The 17,119-nt window shown below is 35.5% G+C and overlaps 1 protein-coding gene across 2 annotated transcripts in view; it reads right to left on the bottom strand.

The window, feature by feature from the left end:
• Positions 1-5,983: 5,983 nt before the first annotated feature.
• Positions 5,984-17,119, bottom strand: part of tmem175 (transmembrane protein 175) — a 33,521-nt gene continuing 22,385 nt past the window's right edge. Inside the window, exons 8-12 of one of the 2 annotated variants that reach the window (XM_088629485.1) lie at positions 15,151-15,221; positions 11,443-11,607; positions 10,813-10,891; positions 8,307-8,442; positions 5,984-8,034 (exon numbers count right to left, since the gene is read on the bottom strand). In XM_088629485.1, coding sequence (XP_088485611.1) covers positions 7,371-8,034; positions 8,307-8,442; positions 10,813-10,891; positions 11,443-11,607; positions 15,151-15,221 — 1,115 coding nt within the window. In that variant the 3' untranslated portion in view covers positions 5,984-7,370. The remainder of the gene's footprint in view (positions 8,035-8,306; positions 8,443-10,812; positions 10,892-11,442; positions 11,608-15,150; positions 15,222-17,119) is intronic. The other variant, XM_088629484.1, reaches the window with a different exon arrangement.

The following is a 17,119-nucleotide window of genomic DNA, read 5'->3' as shown; positions in this document are numbered from 1 at the left end:
TGTGCAGCTCATCTTTCAAACAGTTGGGCTGCACAAAGTACAACCGTCATCGTCGGACATGACAGACCACCATCACACACACTTGGACTTAAACCACATTCACGTTATTTATAAATGTCTACTTTCAGTGATATGAATGTTCCTTTCCATCTGCATGATTGGTATAACCATGAAAATGGCTAGTTCCCGAGAAGCAGGTTGTACGAATACTGTATCAAACATGCTATGCTATGAGAATACTGTTTCTGATTTTATTTTTTTTTCCTTTAGTTTTTCTTTGAAAAACACTAAGAAATTACATTCACCCCCACTAACAATAAACAGTATATAGAAAAACAGATTTAAATAATCTGGTGACAGAAAATTCCATTATCCATACCATTTATTTGAAAGTCAAATTGAAACACTCCCTTTATGTACAATTATGCTGTAAAGTATATGCAAAAGTTTGGTTATCCATTGCTTTAAGTGTACATACAAGGATGACAAGCCAAACTAGTTTGCTAGTACTACATAACCATACAAAATGCCTGGCCTACTGCTCATCAAACACATGGGTTTCTTGAATAATAATTGTATTGATGTGCTTTGCCTACAAAAAATAAAATAAAAATGAATCTTTTATGTAATGAAAAGGGTGTTTGCTAGGGTGAGGGAGTATCAAAATGTACTACCGCACATCTGAAGAAGACCCCAAATCCAAATGTTTTAGTTTTTTTTTAAGAATGGAATAAACCTCTTGTTCTTTTTCTGCTCACAGGCTGACCCCCCACTTACCTCTTAATACTACTTAGCTACGATTAGGAAAATGCCAAAATGATGTAAATGTGCCGACATTTTCTTGAACAGACATTCCCTAGGTAAATTCATTACACTGATGAACATTTCAATATATGGCCTGATCAACAAGACATCCATTGTGAAAGTTTCTAGAAGCATGTATGAAAACTTTCAAAAGCAGTAAAAACTCAACAGTTGTGATGTATGATTTTCAGATGCTGTCTTGTGTCTTGTGGGATTTAGTACAATGCCTCTTGTAGAGATGAGACATACATAGGCTCTGATCTCTAAAGCCTGGATCCCGCACACTGTCTCACCTCATCACACACATGTACATTGAAGTTTACATCACGTGAATAATAATAATAATAATAATAATAATAATAATAATAATAATAATAATAATAATAAACATGTATAAATGGCTTTATAAGGAGGCTTTTCATAGCACTTGACAGGAAAACAACAAAAAACAAACATTGAGAGCAGATACAGTGGTAGATGGGAGCAATAGAATACAGTAGGAAAGCAAAGGGGCAAACAGAAACAGTTAAATTAAGCCTTTTTAAAAATGAAGTTTTGAGTTTAGGTTTGAAAGAGGTAAAAGAAAGGAGACTAATATCTGTAGGCATAGAGTTTCAGAGCTTTTTTCAGGCCCTGTCACCCATAGAGTGTAGATGGGTTTGGGGAACAGACAAGAGACCAGAAAATTAAAAGTGATGGTTGCGAGGTGGGGAGTAGGACAATAGTAACTCAGACAGGTACTGAGGTGCCAAGCCATGCAGAGCCTTGTAGGTGAACATCAGGTTTTTGTAATCAACACGAAACCCGATAGGAAGTCAGTGCAAAACTCTAGGATAGAGGATACAATTAATGTGATCACTTGCACTGGCACAGGATAACTGTCAAATTATGTGAATAGCACAAGTACAGTAAGTGCATAGTTCTACTATTGTCACATCAGGAAGAGGCTGCAGGTAGAGCAGTAAGTGAGCTTCCATGTTTTTATCAATATACTGTCATGAAGTCAGGTTGCTATCAATCACAAAATGCTCTGTATCAAGTAGACACTTCTGCCCTAACCTACACACTTGAATAGCCCCCTCAGTTGTACACAACACGTAGTGCATCTTTCTCCTAATGTGTTAAACCCACTGACATTCATCAAGGTGGACTGCACAAAACCTTAATTCAACACTAGAGAATGTTTTGGTGGGAAAATTGGTCCTGGTGTGAGAATGTTTGTAAATGTATCTGGGTGGTCCAATCCAGTGCATATTCCCAATTGTGCCTGAAAATGGATGGATGGATGGATGGATATATTGTACTTTACCCAGCCATAATTGTAATATTTGTAAAATGCATACAAACCCAAAATATTAAAAAAATGTGTGGATACTTTTTAGACACTGATCCTACATTATCCTCAGGTCCTTAATGTTTTAATAATTGACTGATTTTCACTAGTAACCTAGAAATCTTTTTACTGGACAGATATGCTCTGGCTATTCTGTTTTATAGAAGTTAGAAAAACAGACCAGTCTGAGTATTGAATACAAAGGAAATAACGAAATTTGATTACCTATAAATTTAATTGAATTACAACTCCATCTGTAAATTATTTTGTTTTGTCCTTTTAACGGTCTCTTCAGACATTTGAATGACATTCATGCAATGCAAAGCTTGGTCTTCCTTTTTTTTGAGAAATGTGTCAAGTATAATATTTTATCACCGATACTTGTTTCCTCCCGTGCATACTGTGGCTAGGTGTATTATGCATTAATTGTCCTTTCTACTAATCTCAATACTATCATTTATAAGAATGTCTGAGTTTTATTTAATCTCTCTACATGATATATTGATACAGTATACTGTATATTCTACATGTAGGAAAAAAAAGGCTGCCACTGTAAAAGATGTTGGTGGATCAGTTGGCGGCAACCTTGCCTCTGGAACAATTTTCAAATCAATACCCAGTATGGTGATTGGGGACACTCGTCTGTATGAGGTGTTGTCCTAGGACCAAAGTCCTAACTACTCTGCACGTTTTGAAAGAGGAGGGGTGATAACCCTGTGTACTGGACATATTCAATTTTATACTTGTACAATCTTATATCAGTGGCTCTCCTAAAGTTCTACCTCACTTCAGCTATCAAAATCAATTTCTCTACATGGTTTATAATGCTAATCAGATATGCAGCATCTCCAGGTGGGTGCTATACCTCAGGTCATAGTTGGCTGTGGGTCCTCTTCTGTGTGTAAGGCACACTAGGGCAAAAAGGTGCTATGTAAATGCAACAGATTATTTTAAGATCACAGAATGCTGGTTCAAAGGAATGCTGTTGTTTACACATTGAATTAACTATAATTCTAAATTACAAAAATGACTGGTGGGAGTTTTACACCAGTTCTTTTCTAGAGGCGATGTCACAGCAATCCAGTGCCCCTAAGTGGTAAAATGATTCTGGGAATTAATTTGCAATGTGATTCCTCTGGGTACTAAAAAACCAGAAACCAACTTACAGAAACCAATACAGAAATTAGATTTGACAGAAATCAACACAGGGAAGAACATTCAAACTCCATGCAGATAGCACCCAAGAAGTTAACCCAGAACCCCAGTGCTGTGAGGCAGCAATGCTAACCACTGCACTGCTGTGCTGCCACTAGCAACATACATACGAGCAACAGGTAAATTAAACTCCTCAACCCATTTTTGGTGAAGCGCTTAAGTGCAACAAGCACAAGAGATTTATTCACAAAAACCTGCAGAGCAGAATATTTACATTTTTTTCCCTTTCAAACCTTTCAGGGCACAGTGGTAATAGACATTCCCATTTATTAAACTTCAAAGAAAAACATTGTATTACAACAGCAAAAATGTTATTGTAAATTATATGTACAAACATGTATTGAGCAATTACAAAAGAAAACAAAATCAGAATAATGTAATGATTGGTTCAATATTACTTAAACATATGGAATGCAGTATACAGTAGATTAACATTTCATTTTTACAGGAAAACCAACTACAGATTTCCTATCTTTTAAAAACACATCAGATATTAAAGTTAACAAACAGATTATACAAGAGTGCCATCTTGTGTATAGAAATCACTAAAGAATTTGAGGACCTTAATTTATTATTACACTGATTTTTCTACATCAATTAAAAATGTTAACAAGATGACTAATGTAGCAGATGCAAAAACGTCCTTTAAAAATCAAATATTTTTTTATAGTGGTCCAATAATATAGTAGGTTTTTTAAGTATTTTCATCAGTGGCATAAATTTAAATATGAATAAGAAAGAACAGTAGTACAGGTCTATACAGTCAAGATTTTTAAAAATTTCCTGAAAAAGGCCTTGAATGTGTTGAACTCATTTAAAAATGAGACAGTGAGCTTCAACAGTACTACACAGTGACAGCATGTTTTTTAATCTTCAAAAGGTTTCATGCATATATAATGAATACTGCACTTGAATTCAAGAGGTTCAGACTCTTAATATATGACCATATTCACAAATCCACTGATATGAAGACAAAGCATAATAAAGTGCATAACTATTTTTCTATCAAAATACTGTAAGTGCAAATATATGTGACATTCACAAACTATTAAATATTTCAGTTTCCATTATGCAAAATGATTATATTTTATTTATAAAGCATCTAAAGGTAACTTCTGTTTATAGATTATCACTCACTGTTATTCCCAGAACTGCCTGGAAATACTCTTCTCTATATTACAACCCTTACAAAACCCTTAAAAAGACCTACATAGAAATTCTTGGTTCAAGAATAAACTTTTTAGCCAGTACTTAATTTCCTATTTCTCTATTTCTTGAAGTTAGAATTTACCCCAATGCATGGTATTCTTTTAATGTCAACTGAAATTCTTCCATATCGATTAGCCAAGGAATGTTCTCAAGTACTTCATTACATATTACTAGATTCTCAGTAGAGTGGTATTACATTACAATCAAACAACAGTGTTATTACTATAGGTTAAACTATTTTAGAATGGAACATCATCACAGAAGTAAAAATGTTAACCAAACGGAAGCAGGATTACATCTCATAATCTCTTCCTTTGAAATGCAATATTTAGGACAACTGACTTTAGACAACATAAAAAACTTACACATTGCAACTAATAGCAGCAAACATTAAATAGTTGTTACAAGATACAGTATTTCAGAAATAAAGTTTTTACTTTATGAAATAATAATCTTTTACATCCCAATTTCATCTTGTACTCAAATGTCCTGTGCACACCTACAGTACCTGATGTAGAGCACATCTGCGGCTTTTGGTCTACCAGACCCAAAAATGCACCCATTGATAAAATATCAGTGATCTTTTCAGAAAATTAGAATTTATGTAATTTCTGTAAAATGATAATAGGCTATTTGATCCACCTTGCTCATTTGCTAGTTTGGTATCTAAATGAAACTAAATTTTCATCCAGTTGTTTAGTAAAAGTGTCTGTTCCAGATACCCTCTTGTGTAAAGTAAGTGCCATTTACCATCCTAAACATATTCATTTTAGTTTTCACTTGTTACCCTGTGTTTTACCTACTATTTATGAGATAATTCCCTGGATTAATCTTATTTATATGCCTTAAAAGTTAAATGTCAATCAAATCACCTTTATTGTAGATTGCAGAGATTTCTCTCTCTTAACCTCTTTGTATATGACAATCCCCTGAGATCAGGACTCATTCTTGTTGATCTTCTTTGAACTGTTTTCCATGGCTATGATATCCTTCTTGTGATATGGTGACCAAAACCAAACCCAATATTCTAGATCTGGGGTTCTCAAACTATGGTACCAATAATAGTACCCAGGTGGTATGCCAGATGACCCTGGAAATTTGTTTTGTGCACTGAAAAATTGGGATGGGTTTTCATATTTTCTATTTTAATAAAATTAGTTTGTGTCAAATACGCAGCCCACGTACTACGATACAGTGTGCGCTAATACTTGAGTGGACACAAGGGCTACAATGTAATTATATACCATTGTATAGGAATGCGTGCTACGAACGAAAGCGGCCAATTGTATTTTAAAAAAAGTTACCTCCAGCAAATAGGGAGGTAGGAGAATGTGCGTGATTTTAGAACAATGCCAATCTTATGAGCACAGGAAAGCATACAAATGGGTGCTACAAACGTAAGTGACCAATTGTATTTAAAAAAAGTTATCTTCAGCAAATCGGGAGGTAGGAGAATGTGCATGGTTTTGGAACACGGGCAATCTTGTGAGCACAGGAAAGCGTGATATGAATTCACATCTGCTTTGCTCAATTAAACAGGTTCACCCCTCTCACTGAAATGGTGCTTTTTTATTGTTTATTTTTAATTGTTGTTGTTCCTGTTGTCATTCTGTAAAGCGCTTTGAGAAGCCACCTTTAAAGGTGCTATATCAAATAAAGTTTATTATTATAATATTTATTATATGTGTATGTGAGTGTGTGCAGGCGTGCTCATGTTGGTCAATGAGATTTTCTGTGGTTCGTATGAGATGACTTGTAGGTGGTACTTGGATGCTTTGGTTTGATCAGGGGTGATAATCTTACTAGCGCACTGTAAAACCCTGCATTTCACTTTCAAATGTGTTACTACCTACCCATGCAGTTTTGTTTAATTTTATTACTGCTTTTTCATATTGTCTTCATTAGCACATCAAAGAATACACATATAATGCAGATCCCTTTTGTGTAGCTTCCAGCTATCCATGTGATATGTAGTTGTGTCACATCTGCAGTAGTTCAACTACTTTCCTAATTATATCAAAATCTAAATCATTTATACATTTCAAGAAAAGAAACAGGCCTTACACAGATCCTAATTTAACATCTGTCTAATTAGAAGTTGTGCTCCTTAAGAGAACATGCTGTCTTTCAGAGGGACATTATCAAAATGTTTTCTCCAAATATCCAATGTCATATGCTTTTTATTTACCATCCTTGGTGCTTGTTTAAAGAATTCAAGCAGGTTAAACAAGACTATTCATTTCTTAATTTATGTTGACTGTCTCTTAAAGTGTTACCTTCTTACCTGTAACATAAGTAATACTTATTTTTAAGTTCAGTTCTATAAACCGGTGTTCCATCTATAATTACTTAATCTATGGGTACTCCTTCCATTTTAAGAGAGAGATGAAATATCCTTGCTAGGATTCTATTAAATAAAATCCCTCATTTCTTTAATTATAACTTGATCCTGATCATCTATAGGAGTTTAGCAGCCTTAAGACTCTGTGGAACCTCAGAGTCAGTTATGTTAAAGTTACCCAATACTGATGGAGCTTCTTTTATAACATGGAACATTGATTCCTTTTAAGATAACTTGATCCCCAGTGAAAAGAGGTCAGAGGTTACCATTTTTTACTTGCCTTCATAAAGGTAGCCTTACAACAGTCAGCTGAAAAAGTTACACTTTAGATAACAAAAGCATGTGGGTAAGTCACACTAACTAATAAAACACTGACTAAATTTCTTTTAAATCAATAATGTACCATAATTGAAAGGGATGGCCACAGATTCATGTCTCCACCTTTTCTCCTAAGCCTTAAAACCTGATCTAACACACCACATCATTAAAAGGCAGTCTGGTTTCATCTTCCTCAACAGAATTGTGGATTGGTTTGGATGGACAAAAAACTAACTTTAATAGTGCTAAGGCAATCCTGACAAGTATGCGGAGGGCAAGAAATGCAAAAGGCACAATAATTTCCATGAGGTGAAAGATTGGGGTACTGAACTCACTCAAGATACAAGTGAGAAAAAAAGTGCTCAGGGAAACACAGGGATAGAGGGAGAGTTTTGCAAACATAAAAGCATGCTCTTTGCCTCCATACCTCACATAGGGGTGCAGAGTTTCCCTTTCATTGAAGAGTGCAGTGACCCATATGGCCATCTGAAAAATGCCCGCAAAAAAGATGATAACACAGCTAATTTGGATGGCTTCCAGCTCATTATGGGACTTTTCCTCAAACTCATGTGTTAGCTGGTAAGCTAAGGGCAGGCCCCCAATGAAAGCCAGAGAGAAGGTGTTGAGAAGGCCCATGAACCTGGTTGTCTTGGTTATATACAGAAACAAAGAATGGTGGACAAACCACAGTAGACCCACAGTCACAAAGGAGCCAAAGTAAGCCAGGTACTCAGGGCCAAAATCATGAAGAGCTTCAATCAAACTGTTGTTAAATCTCTCCTTCACCTCACTGGGTTCAGGCACATTGTCCTCACTGCAAACACAAGACATTTGGGATCAAACAATGTGGAGGCAGAGAGAAAAAAAGGTTAAACTAGAGATGAAAAACTTTACTGCTTGAATGAAATTCTACATGACAGCTGAAGTAGTATTTCCAGTTAAGCCATCCAACTTTTTTAATATTCCTAAACCCAATCCAAGGCTTACTGACTTAGACACATCAAATAAACATAATAGGAATTGAACTAAAATATTGCATAGGTAATTAAACACTTAAAATGAATAGTTGATGCTTAATTAACATACCATATATCTAAAATTAAAAGAGTGGCTACAATAGCATACACTCCATCACTAAAGGCTTCTACTCGCTCTTTGCTGAGAGGTTCTTTTGGGTGGTAAGTGTACAACAGCATAGTTTCATTATGCTCCTCTTGTTGGCCTGGGAAAAGACAATTTACAAAGATTTTATGGTCAGAAGCAAGATGTGTTTTAAACAGTTCTCTTTTTCTAAACATTCACTTAGCTACGTATAACTGTAGGAGTTTTTATTTATCTTAAAACAAATAAGGATTTTGTGATTTTGAGAGTGGAATTCACTCATATGTATACTATACCACTATACTATGAAGGAACAAATACTTCTATACTTGAGATCCTAACATTTTCAAAGCATACTTTATTAGAAGCTGACACAAATACAGTTTGCCCTTGTTAATTCAAATTAAGTTGTATATCTTTTTATTTTACTACATCTATTTAATATATTTCACAGAATAAAGACATATTCCAATGATTACAGTTCAGCCATCAGTTAAACTGCATTGATATATTAGGATTCAAGTCAAGCCAATTCTTTTTCAGGAACTGTATAGATACTATACAATACACTAATGTGTAAAAGAAAGTACACCCCTTACGATTCTATGGTATTACATATTAAGACATCTGACCTTCATCAAGTCCTAACAGTAGGTATATTTAACCTCATCTGACACATACTATAAGACACAAATTTTACATTATCATTTATTCAACAAAAAAGTCAGCCAACATTTAGTAGCCTTCTGTGAAAAAGTAAGTGCACCCGATTCAGTCAAGTGTGGAACCCCCTTTAGCAGTAATAACATGAAGTAAATATTCCCTGAAAGAGTTTCTCAGTCTCTCACATTGGCTCTCACATTCCTGGGAGGAATTCCGGACCAATCCTCCTTAAAAAATCTTTAGCTTAGTGATGTTTGAGGGCATTTGTTTACGCATAGCTCTCTTAACATCCTTCTACAATGGCATTGAGGTCTGGATTTTGACTTGGCCATTCTAAAGTGGGGGCGGAGCGGTGGCTCCGTGGCTAAGGATCTGCACCTGTGACTGGAAGGTTGCCGGTTCAAATCCCGCGGCCGGCAGAGGAATTCTACTCCGTTGGGCCCCCGAGCAAGGCCCTTAACCCTAATTGCTCCAGGGGCACCATACAATGGCTGACCCTGCGCTCTGACTCCATGGAGAAAAGCTGGGGTATGCGAAAAGACAAATTCCTAATGCAAGAAATTGTATAGGGCTAATAAAGAAACATTATTATTATTAAAATCCCAGTTCTTTTCTTTTTCTGCCATCGTTTTAAAGATTTGATGTGGTTTGGATCACTGTCCTGTTGCATGATCCAATCATAGCTAAGCTTTAGTTGTTAGATTGTCCTTTTCCTCTAGCATGTGCTGGTATAGAGAGCAATTAAATGATTGTGAGGCTTCCAAGGTAGCTGAAAAGTAGGCCCCAATCATCAACCCTCCAACACCATGCTTGACGGTTGGTATGAGGATCTTGTGGTGATATGCAGTGTTTGATTTTACATTACGGCCAAATAACTCCACTTTGGTCTCATCTGTCCAGAGGACATTGTTACAGTAGTCGAGTGGTTCATTCAGGTGCTGTTTTGCAAACTGAAGCCATGTTCTTTTTGGAGAGGAGGGGTTTTCTCCTGGATTTCGTGGAAAGGTAGCCATTTTTATTCTGTCTTTTCCGAATGGTACAATCTCGAACTCTAATGGTTACCCATATTGACAGAGGCCTGTAGATCCCTGGATGTAGTGTTAGGGTTTTTTTTTTGCCATCTCTAGGAGCATCATAAAGTCTGATCTTGGAGTGTGCATGATGTGTTACCACAAACCTGAATCTACCAGACCAAACTGACAAAGTTTCTGATTTTATGTACAGGTGCAACCACTTCCTGATGATCAACTAATCATGTGTACTTGCCTAGCAGCACCTTATGCTAATTATCTTCTTAACTGATATGGAAGCAGTAAAAGTGCACTTGTTCTTTCACACAAACATTTCTGGCTTCTGAATGTTGGCTAGTTTTTTCTAATAAATAATGAGAAAGTAAAATGTGTGTGTTATTTTCACATGATGTTACATTTATCTTCTGTTAGGACTTGGTGAGGAGTGGATGAAGGTCAAATATGTCTTGACATTTAAAACCATATAATCTTTAAAGGGAGTACTTTTTTTTTACATCACTGTATATCTCACCGCATATCTTATAAAGAGATGGACAAATTACAAAATTGTGCAAAATAACTAATAGATCAATTTGAGTCTGATTCCTCATTCTTAATCCTTAAGAGCTGCAACATGAAATATTCTATATGAATTAAATGCCAGACGGTGTACTCAAATGGTTTATATTGAATTTTCAGTATTTGTTAAATATATACTTAAGTTTGTATCATAGTGCTTTTTCAGCCAGTTATGCACCTGTAGAATACTCTGATCACATTTAATGCATACAGTAAAATCTGAATTTTCAATAACTCACCGAGTGCTTTATTGCAACACCATTTTAAAGTTTGTGAAAGGTAAGGATAGAAGATGACCAATGCCAGGAGAATATATGCCTGTAAGAGAAAACCATGCAAACATTTCAAGCATTCTCTGATGAAAAACAGCCAAACTCATCATGAACTTGACAAATATGCTGCTTCCTGGAGTATTTTTACAAGATGTCAACAGTAATGTGCTAAAAAACACCAGATTATGCCTTGATTACAATTAGTTGAGCCTTTCATTCTTCTCCAGAACTAATGAGATAAAAATGAAATGTTTTTTTCATGTTCAACAATTTATGCCCAATGATCATGTAATTAGTTACTTTGGATATAAAAATAAACATTTTAAGTGAAGCAAGGAAAATGCACCAATGTTTTCCAGCCATTACCAGGTTAATCAACGTGTTTTCATACTTCAACGGTACTGACTAATACTGATTCTAAGTGCAGGCAAGCTTACAAAACAGCTTATGAGGAGAAATTGTGCCATGCAGTGAGTTTTCCTGCTTTTGTCCTGCACACGTAGTACATTGTTAAAAGCTGACAATGTTCTTTGGCTGCAGACTGGAAAGGTTTTGTTTCTGAAATGCAGTATCTAATTTGTTGACAATAGTACTTACCAGAGGAAAAAAGATGAAAGCAAAAATCCCTGCTAAAAAGCAGAACACTGGGACTCTTAAAATAACCTTTAAGATCTGGTATTTGTAATAGTTTTGGTTTTCTGATATCTGTATATGATCAATCAACAGGTAGGGTTGACTAAATCCATATAAAACAATTCCAGCCTATAAGGGAAAGAGGGAAGAAAATATAGGTTTGGACAGAAAACAAAAACAAAAAACAGGCATTTCCTTATTTTAAAGTCTTGCCTGGATTTTGTCATCTGTCCCACAACTCATCCCTGATGTATTCTTGAACAGGATCCCCAAAATTCCAACAATATTCATCCTTACTTTGTAAAAAGAAATACATTTATAAACATTGTCTCTACAGAAGAAGACAAGAACTCATTTTACAATGTTTCAACTTGAGAGAACCTACAAAAGACTCATACATAAGCAAGGGAAAGCATTACAAAACATTGAACAAATTCAATTTGACTGCATATCTGAATTTTGTACAGACGCAGCCATTCAAAATGTGCATCAAAACTTGTGTTCATGGTAAGCTAAATACTTTGTACTGCAGCATGATTCAGCTTGCCAAATTTAATTTTTCACTTCCCAAAGAAGATCGATAGGTTTCACTTGTGGTGCGGTGCATGTTAGTGAAATGGTAGCGTCATTTAGTTAGTTGTACTGCTTCTTTAAATCCATTTAATATGGAGTCATTGTAACTAAAGGGAAATTTTGGTAGCAGAAAACAGAAATAACAAAAATACAATAATGTTTCCAAAAACCATTAACTATATTTTATTAATATAAATATATTTATGTAGCTGGTAATGCTAGCTGACAATAAAATATAAGGTATATAACAGTATTCTATGTTCTTCATAAACATTTTCTACTTCAAATTCTTTAACTCCATTACTTGCTGTAGTTATTTTGGAAATGTTTAAATGTACTTACAGTACATGTTAATGTAAACTATGGAGGTATGTCCTAGCAAAAAAGTTTGTGAGCTCTGCTTTTCACTGTAACAACATAAACATGCTTTAACTTTGGATGCAACCATACAGAGATAACTGTACTGCTACTGTATCTCTGTAAGGTTGCGTCCTAGGGCCACAATGAAAAAAAAACGTATACATATACAAACTTTTTATCTCTTATTTAGGACATCTTTCCTAGTTCTGGGCGTAATTCCTAGTACTAAGGTACCTTAAAAGCGCTTAATGAACACTTCACAAAGAGAGATCATTCAGTTAGCCAGATGACTTTAATAAATGTGTTGACAGAAATCTGGATTTCAGTTTCTGAAGCAAGACCAATTGTATCTGGTTGAGTAACCATAGCGACATATCTCTTCTTAACCTGCTGCAAGCAGGTTAATGAAACTTGAGGTTGACTGTATAGTTACAGCATGGTTGGTATGACTGGGTTGAGTGGGGGTTGAGCCCCCCACTCAACCCTCTGAGAACATACTGCAGAAACTCTCACTAGCAACAAGACTGTACAATTGAAATTGGTATACAATTTGTAAATTAAAGAGAAAACAAGTGATGGAAAACATAATTCTAAATCTTCCTCTAATTCTTTCAAACTGCGATCAAAGTGTGCACGCACACATGCATATGGCATTGACTATAAAAACAGCAAAAACAATAAAACAATTTAGTTTTAGAATTAATTTAGCAAAATGTCTTTATTTAGCACAAACAAATCTTGTAAACAATTTTGTTTATTGGGATAAGAATAAAAGTGAAAACACATGGACAGAAAATTGATAGGCCTATGTGGTCTTAGAGCATGTATAACGACCTTTTTTGAACATCTCTGGTTGGATTGTACAGATGGTCCTGGACTGGCTCAGAGTAACCACTTAAAAGAGTTTATTCCATTAAAATGAAAGATAGCTTACCCTGTTAATGCTGGCATCCTTATATCATGGATGCTTCTGCTAATGGGAATGGGAGTGGTACTTGAATCTTTATCAAATTCCTCTTACACATGAATAAAATGCTATCTAATCTTTGTTCATGTTTCATATTTATTTGAAATTAAAGTTAGAATTGCAGCCAACTGTTTAAATTTAATGTTCATGAACCACTCAATCCACAAGATGCTTTTGAATGCTTGTCAGTTTGCCTTTATATAACAGCGGCTGTACTTCCTGAAAAGGCTGAAGAAAATACGCCTGCATCCAAAGATCCTCACCAACTTCTACAGATGTACAGTTGAGAGTATACTGACCAGCTGCATCACAGTCTGGCACGGCAACTGTACAGCATCTATTGTAAGGCACTGCAGCAGGTGGTCAAAACTGCCGAACACATCATCGGCAGTGCCTTACCATCCATCCAGGAAATCTACAACACCAGAAGTCTGAAAAAAGCCACCAAAATTATGTCTGACCCCACTCACCCTAGTCATAACTTGTTTGTTCCCCTACCATCTGGCAGAAGGTTCCAGTCACTCCAGTCGCATACAGCTAGACTCCAAAATAGCTTCTTCCCCAGAGTCGTCAAGCTGGTGATGCCCCCACTCCCTCCCATCATACTATGATCTGTCCTAACTTCTTCCTGTACCCACAATGACTGTACTCCAACACCGCTACATACACAACAACTGAATGTAAGCAGAAATTGTACTTAAACTGTATTAGTTGTAATATTTATTAATCACTGTACTATTTTTGCACTGTTCCCCGAATTACTTTTGCACTGTTTCTGTCCTGTTGTTTTCTTTTCTCTGTTTGCGTATTTGTACAGTTTTGATTACATGTTTATGTTATTACACTGTTATTGTTATTGTGTTACTGTTTATTGTCTTATCTTCTGTTCTATTTATATACTGCACTTGAGTGACTAATGAGAAACACTTTTCACTATACTATGCACCTGTGTAAGTATAATGTCAAATAAAGTTGAATTGAATTGAATTATAGTTCAGGAGAGTACACTGTTTACTGATGTTAACATTTGACTTATTTTATCTATGATAAATTTGTAAATATTTTTGTATATAGACCAGTTTTATAGATTTGGATGTAGTTTGTGTTTTAGTGCAGTTCTACATCAGTGTCTACAGTAGTTATACAGCTAACATTTGCTAGGAGTAGAGTGCTGAGTCGGTATGGTAATGATAGAATAAAATAATAAAAACTGCTTAAATGTCACTTCTGAAATTTTGTACTGATATTTGGATATATAAAAATCTTTAATTATACTTAAACAGCCCTATCTGTCAGATTATCCTTTCAGGGAACAATACAATTATTCTGGGTGATGAATGTCAGCTGCTGTTCCCGAAAGCGAATAAAAATGCTATTGACCTATCCTTGACCCTTGCCTCCTACTAAGATACTGTTGCTAATGAACAAATTTTGGCTTTGATCAAGCCACTACAGAAACCAGTGGAAAAACTGAACCACACATTAATCTTTTTTCATTTTTTTTCAGTAATCTGTAATAAATCCAAATTCTGATTAAGTTAGTTGTCGTTAATAATACAAAAATAAAGAGCAATAGCACGGAATTCAAGTAAAAAATGGAATGATGCAAAATAAAAAGGTAAAAGATAATTAAAAGCAATAAAATGTCAATATAAAATCTCAACATAAAAGGGAAAAAAATAAAAAATAAAATCGACAAGCAATAAAACAAATATTATCTAAAAGATACATTTAAAAAACTGTGTTTTGAGCTGCTTCTTAAAACTACTCACTGAAGTTGCCTTTTGTATAGGTGGTAGCAGCGTGTTCCAAACCTTGTATGATGGTGCTAATCCATTTAGAAACCAAAAAAAAACATTTTTAAAATCTATCTTAACTGACACATGTAGCCAGTGTAATGATGCCAAAACAGGTGTGATACAGATGCAGCCATTCAAAGTGCGCAACACAAACACGTACCGGAGGTAATTGGCTACGGCCTCGCACGTCACGATGCAAAATACCACGGTACGTGATTGGTTGACCGACAGGGGCACTCGTGGTGCGTTGGTCGGTCGTAGAAAGATTTAAATGTCTTTACTGTGCCTGTTTAAGTATTGAATATTTATATGGAATTTTATCACTGAAGGGAAATCTTAGTACCTGAGCATAAAAAGAATAGGAGCATACGCGTGTGAAGGCCATAAACGATATTAATTTTGGAACACAAACATACAGTATATGGCTGGTCTCGGTAACTTAAAGAAAACATACACACCAGCATTCCATTTCTCCCTAAACATTTTAAGCATCAAAGTCTTTAACTAACGTGATACCGGAGTCAACAAGCATACTTTTAGAATTTGATTAAAAGGGAATAGAATATGGAATCGCGTATCTAAAGAAATTAATAACGATATAATTATACTCATGTACCGCAACACAAGAATTGTTACATAATGCTTTGTAGGGCTTTTTCAACAGTCCTCATGTGACCTCTCTGGTGGCACTGTGGGTTAGGTTCCTGACTCCCACGTCACACGCTGTGTGTTCGAATCCCGCTGGAGCCATGACTTTTTTTTAACAAACATTTCTTTGAAAAAAATAAAATGTTTCCCTGGCTCAGAGATTAAATAAAACTTCACTCGCACCAAACAAATTGATATTTCTAAATATCACAACATGATCAAATTTAAGTCATTTTAATAACAATGAATAGTCACCTAGGCGTTACAATATAAACATTTATATTGATTTAAATCGCATTTAAATCGCCTTTATTTAAAACCCATAAATAAAGCTAATACTGTTTAGACTTTTAATTATTTAAAACTGTATTACAGCAGTATAATGCACAGTGCAACGTAAATCGCTATCTTTGTCTTCTGCGTAATAATGTTCACCTCTCTGTCCAGCAAATTAACAATAGTAATAATAATTAACTTTATTGTATATAGCGCCTTTAAAGCTGGCTCCTCAAAGCGCTTTACAGGATAAAAACAATAACAACAATACTGTTAGGCTGGGCAAACGATTTTTTTTAAAGAAATACAAAATGAGATATAATGATGATTTCCGGCTTAGACATTAACGAAGAGCATAACACGTGGGCGGCCAGCGGGAGTGCTGGCTGTAACGAATTAAACCGGTTTCACAGGTATTTTCAAAGTAGAAGGGGGCGAGATTTCCAGCGAAAGACACCTCCCCCCCTCCAAAACCAAGGAAGTACAGTACTTACTAGTTAAGAAAGCTAGGCTCCTCAATGAAATCGCTTTAACATGCTAATGTGTTGGTGTAACAGTCCGGGCGTGGCAAGCTTCTAATGTCAACCCATGGCGAAAGGAACCCTTCTTTCATTGGAAGACAATGAACATATTCTAGCCCTAAATGAATTAATAGCAAACATGGTTTACATAAAAGACATTTTTCCAAGAAAGTTTACCCTCTGTCACTAATGAAACCACTAAATAAAGACATAAATAAAGAAATCTTAAGATTTTTAAAATACATGACTTTGCTAAAATGTATTTAAAAATAAAAACGATTACAAACGCCAGGGGAGAGAGAGAACAGAGGAGGGATGTTGGTATTGCATAAGGGGCGGGGCTATGGAAATTAGGTATGTTTGGGAATGTGTAGTTACATGTTCTGGCTGTTTGTGAATTATCGTTGTTGAGTATGGAGTGTTGAGGCAAAATGCAATTTAGCGCTTTCTGGCAAGAGGAGACCCCCAAATTAATAATGTAACATGCTATTGTTTGT

This window comes from Lepisosteus platostomus, chromosome 4 (assembly GCF_059453375.1).
Source record: "Lepisosteus platostomus isolate fLepPlt1 chromosome 4, fLepPlt1.hap1, whole genome shotgun sequence".
Taxonomy (NCBI): domain Eukaryota; kingdom Metazoa; phylum Chordata; class Actinopteri; order Semionotiformes; family Lepisosteidae; genus Lepisosteus; species Lepisosteus platostomus.
The sequence above is the reverse complement of the archived record's forward strand: the minus strand, read 5'-3'. Positions and strand labels throughout refer to the sequence as shown.